The following is a 12031-nucleotide window of genomic DNA, read 5'->3' as shown; positions in this document are numbered from 1 at the left end:
CTCATTCTATCGGAAAAAAATACAGTAATCCTTAAAATACCAAAGATAGACAAGGATGTGAAATAATGGGAACTGATTTGCACTGCTGTGGGAAGTGAACTGCTCTTTGGAGAGCAATATGGCAATATCCAGCAAAGAGAAAGATGTGCTTAGCCTACTATTCAGCAATTACACTTCTCAAAGAATAACTTAGAGAAATTCACACACATGAACAAGGAGACATGTATATATTCATTGCAGTGTGGCTCGTTATAGCAACAAGTAAGAAAGAAGAAAAGATCCATGAGGATAGGCACTCCATATAGACCATGACCTTTTATGTATTGTAATATATTGTTCAGCAGTGAATATTAATGAGCTAGAGCCCAGCTGGCGTGGCTCAGTGGTTGAGCTTTGGCCTATGAACCAGGAGGTCACGGTTTGATTCTCGGTCAGGTTATATGCCCAGGCTGCGGGCTCGATCCCCAGTACTATGTGTCATATACTCTACCAGGAGGCAGCCGATCAATGATTGTCTCTCATCATTGATGTTTCTATATCTCTCTCCCTCTCCCTTTCTCTCTGAAATCAATAAAAAAATAAAATTAATGAACTAGGATTACAGGCACCCATATAGAGGACTTCTACTAACATAATGTTGAACTTAAGAAAAACAAAAGGTAAACAAATAAACAGCTAAGAAAATAAGATGCAGAAATAATCAAAAGTATGATACTGCTTATCTAAAGATGAAAAATGTAAAAATTTTGAATATTATTTAGGGATACATTTGCAATAAAAATATTAAAAAATCCACAGAAATTGTAATGAGAAGTTCAGGATAATGATGCCCTTTGGAGTGGGAATGGTATACAGGGAATTTTTCCTACAATGGTAATATTTTATTTCTTAATCTTGAAAGGAAGTATAAAGGTTTTTGCTAATTATTCTCTATGACTTCTTGTATGTCTGAAATATTTCCCAATAGAATTTTAAGAATTAACAATTAATGGCACTGTCCAGGGGGAAAGTTAGAATATGTTTTCTTGAATATCTTATTATCATTTGCATTTTATTTTCTATTTCTTTGACCTCCCCCATATAGACCATTGTTTACAAAGAAGTATTATGTGAGCATAAAAAGATTTGTCAACATTATCAGTCTTGTAAAATGAGCATAGAATACCAGAAGTTGTTCACGTTGCTACTTCCTTCAGTCCTTTCTTATATTTGAGATGATATGATGCACCAGGTAAAGGTTGGATATATATATTAATAAGTGTTATCTTAATCATAGTAGCTCATACTTTTATAGCACTTACTATGTGTCATATACTCTACCAAGTGCTTTACATGGATTAAATCATTTAACTCTGACAAACCACCCTATGAGGTAAATACTATTGTTATCACCATTTTACTGATGAGGGAACTGAAATACAGACAAGTTAAGTGACTCTCTCCAGGTTACATAAGTAATACATTTTGGAGTGGTTTCCAGGGGCCAAGCTTCTCACTATTACAGTATACTGCCTCTTTTTTGATGTGTGATTTGATTAAGAAATCCTAGATTTTATAATAATATAGATTAAAAAAGAAGGAAGAAAGGGGTCACAGGAGGTAGGTGGAGGGGATTTTTGCAATTTAGTAGTATTTGATACAGAGAATGTGGGATGGGAGAAAGATTTCAGGTACGCACTCACCTTCCTTCACTGCTTCCTCATTAAGTGACGTGAGTACTTCATTCTTCTTTTCCTGGTTACCTGCCAGAGCAAAAGCATAGGCCAACAGTGCCTTGGTGTAGACATGGCTTCCATGGCGTCCTTCCTTTGCTGACTTCCAGGCTGACTCCAGGCAGAACATGGCATTACGGACAACAGGGTGCTGTGAAGGGGCGACAAGAAGGGAACTGAGCTGTGTGAACAGGGAGGCTAGCGTTCCCAGGTAAATGCAGACTGTAGAACAGAAGTGAAAAACAATTTCAGATGCATTTGTCTATCTATCCTCATTCTTATGAAAGGCAGCTATGCTCACCACTATACCACCAACGCCTTCTATCCTCATTCTTATGGATAGAGAGAATTATAGTCTTTTTAAAATATATTTTTTATTGATTAAGATATTACATATGTGTCCTTATCCCCACGTTACCCCCTACCCCCCCCCCCCCCGCTCATGCCCTCACCGCCCCCCCCCCCCCCCCGCCGTTGTCCGTGTCCATTGGTTAGGCCTATATGCTTGCATATAAGTCCTTTGGTTGATCTTTCCCCCGTACCCCCACCCTCCCCTACCTTTCCTCCAAGGCCCGACAGTCTAATCAATGCCTCTCCATCTCTGGATCAGTCCTTGTTCATCAGTTTATGTTGTTCATTATATTCCACAAATGAGTGAGATCATGTGGTATTTATCCGCTCTCCAGTTCCATCCATGCTGTGACAAATGGTAAGAGTTCCTTTTTCTTCTTCCTCTTCTTAAAGAATACCTTTCAGCATTTCATATAATGCTGGTTTGGTGGTAATGAACTCCTTTAGCTTTTTCTTATCTGTGAAGCTCTTTATCTGACCTTCTATTCTGAATGATAGCTTTGCTGGATAAAGTAATCTTGGTTGTAGGTTCTTGCTATTCATCACTTTGAATATTTCTTGCCACTCTCTTCTGGCCTGCATGGTTTCTGTTGAGAAATCAGCTGACAGTCGTATGGGTACTCCCTTGTAGGTAACTTTCTTTCTCTTGCTACTTTTAAGATTCTCTCTTTGTCTTTTGCTCTTGGCATTTTAATTATGATGTGTCTTGGTGTGGTCCTCTTTGGGTTCCTTTTGTTTGGGGTTCTCTGCGCTTCCTGGACTTGTAAGTCTATTTCTTTCACCAGGTAGGGGAAGTTTTCTGTCATTATTTCTTCAAATAGGCTTTCAGTATCTTGCCCTCTCTCTTCTTCTGGTATCCCTATAATTCTGATGTTGGTACGCTTGAAGTTGTCCCAGAGGCTCCTTACACTATCTTAATATTTTTGGAATCTTTTTTCTTTTTTCTTTTTCGGTTGGGTATTTTTTGTTTCCTTGTATTTCAAATCTTTGACTTGATTCTTGGGATCCTCTTGTCTGCTGTTGGATCTCTGTATATTATTCTTCATTTCAGTCAGTGCATGCTTAATTTCTAGTTGGTCCTTTTTCATATCCTCGAGGGTCTCACTAGATTTCTTGAGGGTCTCACTAAATTTATTGGCGGTTTCCATAAAATTCTTGAAAAACCTTATAAACGTGGTTTTGAACTCTATATCCAGTCATTTGCTTTCCTCCATTTCTGTCATTTGTGACCTGTTTCTTTGTCTCTGCATTTTTTATGCTTCCCTGTGTTGGTAGAGTGGTTTTGTGTGCTAGGTGTCCTGTAGGGCCCAATGGCTCAGCCTCCCCCGTTACCTGAGGTGGACACTCTTGGTGCACCCCCTTGTGGGCTTTGTGCACAGTCTTGTTGTAGTTATGCCTTGATTGTTGTAGGATCACTGGGAGGAATTGACCTCCAGGCCAATTGGCAGTGAGAATCGGCTGTGTCTGCAGTGGGAGAACTTCTGTGCTGAAGACACCCTTCTGGGGCAAGATTTGCTTCAGTGGGGCTTTGGTTCTCACTGAGTCTGCCCCTTGGGTGTGTCCCTTATGGATCTGAGGAGTTGTAATCCGGATGGTCCCCCTCTGACCACTGGGTACACTGGCTCTTGGAGGTTACCCAGCAGGAGCTATGAAGAGAACTGCAGATTCCCCTTCCTTTTTTGGAGTTTGGAGGTGCCCTGATGAGGCCCAGCTGTGAAGCAATGCAAGCTGCTGTGGGGTCTTGGGCCTTCTCTTGGAAGTTCTGGGTCTATGGCCCAGCTGCAGTTTGTTAGGTAATTTTCAGGTTGCAAAGGGCCAGGGCATTCATATGCAAAAGCCTCTGCCGCAGCCTGGGTGGGGCGGGGTCTCAGGGAATCAAAGGGCGGAGCAAGGAACTATGGCGGATTCTCAGCCCTGCCCTAAGAGGCCGCGCGCGTCTCAGTGTCCTGATAATTTAATTGCTGCAAGCACCTCTGAGGGAAAGCCGCCCTGGAGTTCCGAGTTCTGCCCGCTGCCAGACAGTCCAGTTTCTCCCCGTATGAGTCCTGGGTCCCCAGAGACTTCCCGGAACTGGAGTTCAGAGCAGTCGGGAGCTTGTGACTCCCTCCCGAATCAAAAAGACAGCCGCGTCCTCAGGTACCAGCCCCTTTCCGCGCACTCTCGAGCCTCCGTACCTTTGCACTTTACTGCCGCAGCTCCTGGCCCTCAATGTGCTTTTCTCTTTCCTTCTAGTTTTAGAATTTCCACTCCACCAGCCTTCCTGTAAGTTCTGGATGATGTCCGTTTTGTCTTTTTATTGTGTTTTGAAGTTGTTGTAGGAGGCGGCAATTTCGGTGGTTCCCTATGCCGCCATCTTAGTTTCTCCGAGAACAGTATTTTTTATCTGTTATTCTCACATTTATAAGGCAGAAACATAGGCCATATCTTTTTTCTTTCGAATTCATTGTGTGTGTGTGTGTGTGTGTGTGTGTGTGTGTGTGTGTGTGTTGGGGAGGGGGATGGTTAGGGAATAAAGAGCCCAGGAGCATCACTGGGAAAGTGTAAATCTTTTTAATGGAGTGACCTACTTCTCTATTGAGCTGGGAAGCATTGAATTGCATAGAAGGAAAGCTGACACTTGGCTTTTAGTAGGGTAATAGTTCACACAGCAAGTTAGTAGTTTCATGGCATCCAGACTCAAGCTTCAGCAGGGGAAGGAGGTGGTACCTACAGTGATGGGAAGAGGAATCTCCAGAAGGGCAATGGTGATATACGCAGAGAGGGTCTCTTCATCTTCTACTCCACCCTGTAAATATGCACAAGAGAGATCTGAGTAATTTAACTTCTGACAAGACTCTTAGTCAGCTCTCTGTTTTTTACTCTCATGGAATTTATCCTTTCCCATATTCATCCCAATGGGGCAACATGTCATAACCTAAATGCTATCCCCTCTTTCTTGCTACTATCCAGGTTTTATGTTCTTCTGATGCCTTCCCTAAGGAATCCCTAGGTTACTACCCACTCTTCTCATCCTTGATTTGCCTCATCATGGGCAAGTCAAAGGTGTGAGGACACTTCACCTTAATGGCATTGTTGAGCAGTGATCCAGAACTTCTGAAACAGCCATTGTCCTTCTGTTTTTGGGAGAGCCAGGTGAGGGCTTGATTAATGTGTGCTTCATCGATGAAGATGTACCGTCGAGCCTGAGCAAAAGTCTTCAGTACAAAGGCGGTGAGCCTGAGGGGGGAGGAAGGGATGATGATATTTATGTTACATAAATGGTTTTACAACCACTTTGCAGCAGTAGGCTTCATAGGACACTTTTTACATTGATATTTGTGAGGAGTCCGAGCTCAGGCCCTTTTCCTAGAACTCAGTCCCTGTTCAGGCACCACTTGTTACGGCCAAAGGTGATCCTGAGTTGGGGGAGTGGGGGTGAAAGGATTGAGAAGAGACAGACAAGAGAATGAAAGCTGGGTCTCGATGGGACGCTGCTCCCTGATGAGGAGACAGCATCAGCGCCCACAAGCCGTGTCTTTATTTTATAGCAGATGCCACGAGGCAAAGTAGGGGTGTGACCAAGTTGTTTTCAGCATTCTCGAGAGTTTCAACCTCACTTAACTACTTGCACCCGAAATCTATCACAAGGACGTGGGGCTACGTGTTTGGACCATAGGTTCAAGCTTACAACCATAGCTGTTGGCTATAATTGTTCTGGGAGGGCCCTGCCCTCCAGCTGGGACTTGCATGTGGCAATGAGAGGACCCTGTCCTTTCATTAGTCCGAGACTTGAACTTGGCCAAAGCACTGTAGCCGTGCCCCATAGATATTAGTCATCTAACAGGAATTCTTGTGTTTGTAGAGCTCCCATCTCCTTTGAACTGCTAGCTCTAATGAATTTGCTAGGCCGTGTATTTCCTTGCTGACCCACATCCTCTTTGCTACAGAGAGTCTAAGTACTTCTAATGTTACTTTAAAAGAACATATTTGAGTAAGGCTTTAAATCTTTCTTTTCTTTAGAGATTTCCTTTGGTAGATGGCAGAATCTTCTCATATACAACTCTTACATGCAATAAAAACCTCTAAGAATGCTTTGCGTAGAGATTGAAAAAGTGTTTCATATCATAGGTCCTTTTCATTTCTTTCCTTCTATTGGTGAATTTATTCTCAGTCAATTTGAGTATGATCTAAAGAAACATAATATAATCTGAAGTGAACGTGAAATTATATGATATGTTCATTGGCCATATCATAAAAATGCTCTTGGTTATGGGAATAGTTTTTAGAAAAAAAATTATTTTAGAAAGAAGACCTTGATGTATTATTAACAGGATGAATTTGGGTGTCAAGTGTAGCATACATGTATTTGAATCTCAGCTTTTCTGTTTGTTACCTTGCTAATATTGGTGTATTTATCTAATAGAATCAAGTATAAGCTTAATAATATATATTTGATAAGGTTACTGTGAATATAATCATGATAATATATGTAAATGAGCTGGCACAAAAATAGCTCAAAAAACTCTTTTTCTTACCAGGTATTGCCTGTGCTCCTGCCATATGTCTCCCCAAACGTACTATAGGAGCCATCAGAGTGCTTGTAGTTCAGCTGTCTCTGGTAACCTGGAGTGGAAGGTTTATGAAACAGTATGAAAGATTGTACATGCTGTAGCCAGAGAATTATCAAAATGCTTTGGCCTTGTGATATTTTTAAAAATTTTCTGTCATATGTTAGAAGGTTCTCAGTCCAAAACATTTTATTGGAGTTTGGACCATGGATAGTTACCATGAAATTAACTTTCATAGTATTCTTTTTTTTTTTTCATAGTATTCTTATCATAACAACTATCATAGTATGATAAGCGAATGTATCATAGTATTGATAAGTAACTCAAGCCTATTGGGAAACCCAATCTATTGTTGAAGTAATACTGTGAAGTTTTCACTCATTCATTCAGTCACTCACCAGTATTGAGGAAGCCAATGGCCTTGGACTTGACCTCTGGAGTCAGTTGCTGTGTTTCATTTAGATAATTCAGAACATAGATATTAGGAGTGAAGAGGACCATATTCTGTTCTCCACAGCCATAGGGCATTTTTAGGAGATTTTGTGTGTTTCTCATGGCAGAGGCTAATATGTCTCCTAAGGAATGGGAGAGATGGGAAGTCATAAAGCTTATCAATTATAACTTATCAGAATCATAAATAAATAAATTGTTAGCTGGGGTAAAGAAATGAAGATTTTTAGGAAAGGTAAATTTTCCAGGGATAGAAGTATGATTGGAATCAATAAACAAGCCTGAAAAAGGAAAGAAGGAAGAAGTTTAAATTACAATTGTTATTTTGGGAAAGTATTTATGGAAAAAAATGTAGTAGAAACTGTCAATATCTATAATAATAAAAGTTTAATATGCTATTTAGACAAGATATCGTTCCTGACTACCTTCCAGATGAAGCTGGGGCTGTGAGGGAAGCCTGGGTCCTGGGTGGCAGAAGCCCCTGCCAGCAGCTGGGGGAAGGAAGGTCTAATCTTGCACGAATTTTGTGCATCAGGCCTCTAGTACTAGATTAATCTACTTGGGCTGAGGACTTACCCAAAACTGAGAAGGAGGCTCGGGCAGAGTCTTCTACCACATTTGGTGGCAGCTTCAGAGATACTTGATCAGGCACCTCAGCACCTAGAGAAAAAACAAGTCAGCCATAATGAAAACTGTTTCTGCTATATATCCTCCTGAAGAGCTCTAAGACCAAGAAGTCAGAACCATGCTTTACCTAAACTTCTGAAAAGCTGTCTCTCTTTGAATATTCCAGTTTTTTATAAGTGGCCCTCCCCCAACCACTTTTTCTATTTATGTATAGAGTTGCATTCTAAAAGAAGCGTACACATTTACTAGTGCCCCTGATATCATCCTATGGCTGATACAAGATGGTTATCACAAAATAATATATTTAATGTCTGTCCCCAACCTCCTTACTCAACAGTTATGACAGAAAAAACACACAAAACCCCCTGATGTATACATAAACAAAATAAAAATATCAAAAATTTCCTAAATTCTATAATAATGCTCTGTCTTAACTTTCACCAAATATGAAAATAGTATTTTTATGGAAGTACTGGACATAGGGGTGGGGCAAAGATGAACAAAATTTGACTCATTGAAAATAAATAAGACGATTGTTGCTGATAAGCATAGATTTGCTGCCATTCTAATGTTGGTGAATTACATGAAGATGAAAAAAAGTGAAGTGTATTTATCTTAGTGCTACATTTCTTCTTTGTAAAATTAATAAAAACTTTTGTCAAAGGTACAAGGTTTTAGTTATTCAAGATGCATAAGTTCTAGAGGTCTACCATTTAGCATAGTGCCTGTAGTTAACAATATTGTATTGTATACATAAACATTTGCTAATAGGATAGATTTTATATTAAATGTTCTTATCATCTATATATATAAAAGCCTAAGTGACTGGTCACTTGATCTGTCGCTATGACACGCACTGACCACCAGGAGGCAGATACTCAATGCAGGAGCTGCCCTCTCATGGTCAGTGTGCTCCCATAGCCTACCTCCCGTGGTCAGCCAACCTCCCATGGTCCCTCCATCCAATGGCCGGCCAGTCCGAGGGACCCCACCCTTGCATGAATTCATGCACTGGGCCTCTAGTCTATATTTATAAAAGCCCAGTGACCAAACGGCAGAATGACCAGAATAACCAGTCGACCAGTTGCCATGATGTGCACTGATCTCTAGGGGGCAGATGCTCAATGCAGGAACTGTCCCCTGTTGGTCAGTGTGCTCCCACAGTGGAAGTGCCGCTCGCCTGACTGGAATGAGCAGCTGCTCCTGCAGTGGGAGCTGCCACTAACAGGTCCAGGGTGAGGCTGAGTCTTTGCACCTATCGAATACTTGAGACAATCCAGACTTTGGCCTGACCCCAGCTGATGCAGGCCCTCTAAGGTGTGTTCTGGAAAGAGTGTGAGGAGCTGGCATAGGTGGTTGGCAATAAAGGACATGACTGTGGATCCCCTGGGGAGGCTGTCCTGATGGCTGAAGATCCTGGAGCATGGCTGCCCTGAACATCCCCCATGGTGTCAACGACCTGGCATCACACATCAAGGACATTACTGAGTGGCTTTGGGGTGCAAAGCTCTCCACCAGGTTCCCCAAGGACACAGAACATGCCTTTACCCAAGATATTACTCTGAAATATCAGCTCAGACTAATTTCCTCATTCACTCATTCAGCAGCTGCTCAGAGGACGGGTCCACAGCCACTTGTCTGACCCGGATGAGTGGCTGCTCCCTCAGCGGGCTGATCCCCACAAGCCACGCCCCCACCAGTGCATGAATCCATGCACCGGGCCTCTAGTGCAAAATAATAGAGTGGGAGGAAACTTTTTGAGATGATGGTTAGGTTTATGGTAAAGGTTGTGGTATATAGTTATATGTTCAAACTCATCAAGAAGTCTACATTATGTTTGTTAAATTATATTAGTTATATAATTAAATTTAAATTCAATCATGTAGTTAAGTATATAATGTTGTTATGTATTTAGTACATATAGTTATAATAATTATGCATACATTATTTGTATGTTAAAAAACTATTACTTAAAAAAAAAAAGAAAACTTCTATAAGGAAACAGACATAAGTAAACTAAAAAGACAAACTACCAACCAAAAGAAAATAAAATATTTGAAACCCTAGCAGTTTGACTCAGTCAATAGAGCGTCTGTCTGTGGACTGAAGGGTCCCAGGTTTGACTCCAGTCAAGGGCACATGCCCGGGTTGCTGGCTCATTCCCAGTAGGGGGCATGAAGGAGGCAGCCAATCAATGATTCTCTCTCATCATTGATGTTTCTATCTCTCGCTCCCTCTCCCTTCCTCTCTGACATCAATAAAGAAATATATTTAAAAAAACCAAACAAACATAGTTATTTAAAAAAGGAAAATAATTGTAACTTATTCAGTAGATAAAGAGTCAGTGTCCTACAGTTGAATCAGAAAAAGGACAAACTACTCCATCAGTTTAGAATAGTCAAGGATATAAATGCAATTCGTAAACATGTACAAATAAGCTCATCCTCACTTGTGATTAGAGAAATATAAGTTAAAACAACCAAATTTTTGGTTAAAATGAAAAACTTTTATGGTAATAGAGGATGGTGATCATTGTGGGGAATGTAAATTGGTGAAAATATAAACATGAATTTAAGTAAAAAATTATTTTGTTAAAACTAAGAATATACTTACTGCCTTCTAATCAGGAATTTCACATTTTGATATCTACTTTGTATGTACACAGGGCGTCTACATTTGTGTATGTATGTACAGATGGGGCAAAAGTAAGTCTACAGTTATGAAAACGTGGAACACAATTTATTCTGTATTATTATTGATCAACTATTGAATTCTTTTCCATAGGAACAACTGTAAATGTACTTTTGCCCCACCCTGTATGTACACTTGCATATATTTATTTATCCATGCATGTATTTATTTATTTCTTTATTCTGATGAGTAATTGGAAAAAAAGATTTGTGAATGACTATAAAAACCAAGCAGAACTGTGATATATTATATGGAACTTAAATTAAATGGAACTTAAAGGAATTACCTAGATTTATAATTTAACATGGATAAATTTTGAAGACAAATTACTGAGTAAAAGTAAGCAAGCAAAAGAATGAAACTTATGCCATATAAATACACAAATTCGTGTACACATATTATTTCTAAACATACACGGATGATCATTGAAGTATTAGAAAGGCTGTAAGGGTGACATTAACCTTAATATGAAGTTTTTTTTTAAAGGAGAATTCATTTTTATATTACACAGGTAATCAAAGTTAGTTATAATAAAACTAACTGATGATTAGCTCTAGATAGATGTATAAGAGTTAAATTAAGATGAACTCAGAATTGGAGGAGAAGCCATGATAAAAGGATTTGGTGATAACACTAAATTCATTTTAATGTATAAATAAGGCTAAACAGCCAAGCAATTATATTTTTAGTACACATTTTATATATTTGAAGTCTTGACAATATAAAAATCATAATGGACAGAAATTAGTAGGAAGACAGAGAAAGGCAAGGAACATATATGTGATGTTGATTTGACATCACTTTGAGGTAAGAAGACATTGTGTTGATATATTTCCTAGTGTACTAAATTATATAAATGTTTTTGTTTAGACTAGACAATTCTCCACCAAGATAAAGTTATGTCTTTTACTGTCAGTCCCTGCCAAATGACTGCCAGCGCCTCAGGTACAGGATTGGCATCATACAAATACTGACGTAACAGTAATGGTACAGGCTATGACAACTTCTTCAGGAAATAGCATGTCCCATTATCAAATGCTGTTGGGTGGCCTGAATTTAGCTACTTATATATTGTATTACTAAATATTCAGGAAAATATACCCTTGGCAATATTCTGATTCTACCCACGTTCTACCTATAGCTACATCACGCATTGGTCAGAAAAACATTTTAGTGGTTGCAAAGCTGCTGTAAGAGAAAAAGACTCAAAATTCATGAGCTATGGATATTCTCCTGATCAAATTACTTGACCTCTCCAAGACCATATTTATCATTTGTCAGATGGGTTGAATGGCTCTTTGGGTCTTACTTAACTACTAGGGTGCATGCAGAAGTAATATATAAAATTCTTTGAGCTTCAAATGTTATACAAACTTTAGTTAATGTTATTTTAATTATTAAGGCTGATTCTTACCTGATGGGCAAAGCAGGGAGTTGAATGTTGCTTCTTTCTCTATTCCTTCAGGCTTTATGTGGAAAGAAAGGAAAATTAAAAGAGAGAATGAACTGACTTTTAGGACACTTGTATTGATAGGGCAACCACAAATTTCTTGATAGTAAAGAGAAGAACTAGAACTGATTGTTCAAGTATATTATATAAATAAATTCTATAAGCAAAAGCAATATGAAGGAGACAGATTGATAGATGAGAAA

General features: G+C 39.4%; 2 protein-coding genes across 2 annotated transcripts in view; both read right to left on the bottom strand.

Annotated features, from left to right (window-relative positions):
• LOC118650955 (alpha-2-macroglobulin-like) overlaps positions 1-11896 on the bottom strand; it is a 29948-nt gene extending 18052 nt beyond the window's left edge. The window contains exons 1-7 of the mRNA XM_036299586.1: positions 11793-11896; positions 7637-7720; positions 7009-7185; positions 6578-6665; positions 5123-5279; positions 4774-4848; positions 1683-1863 (exon numbers count right to left, since the gene is read on the bottom strand). Coding sequence (XP_036155479.1) covers positions 1683-1863; positions 4774-4848; positions 5123-5279; positions 6578-6665; positions 7009-7165 — 658 coding nt within the window. The 5' untranslated portion in view covers positions 7166-7185; positions 7637-7720; positions 11793-11896. The remainder of the gene's footprint in view (positions 1-1682; positions 1864-4773; positions 4849-5122; positions 5280-6577; positions 6666-7008; positions 7186-7636; positions 7721-11792) is intronic.
• Positions 7226-12031, bottom strand: part of LOC118650732 (alpha-2-macroglobulin-like) — a 103162-nt gene continuing 98356 nt past the window's right edge. Inside the window, exons 21-22 of the mRNA XM_036299032.1 lie at positions 7637-7720; positions 7226-7341 (exon numbers count right to left, since the gene is read on the bottom strand). Of these exons, the coding sequence (XP_036154925.1) occupies positions 7226-7341; positions 7637-7720 (200 nt within the window). The remainder of the gene's footprint in view (positions 7342-7636; positions 7721-12031) is intronic.

Source organism: Myotis myotis, unplaced genomic scaffold, assembly GCF_014108235.1.
Source record: "Myotis myotis isolate mMyoMyo1 unplaced genomic scaffold, mMyoMyo1.p scaffold_m19_p_3, whole genome shotgun sequence".
NCBI lineage: Eukaryota > Metazoa > Chordata > Mammalia > Chiroptera > Vespertilionidae > Myotis > Myotis myotis.
The sequence above is the reverse complement of the archived record's forward strand: the minus strand, read 5'-3'. Positions and strand labels throughout refer to the sequence as shown.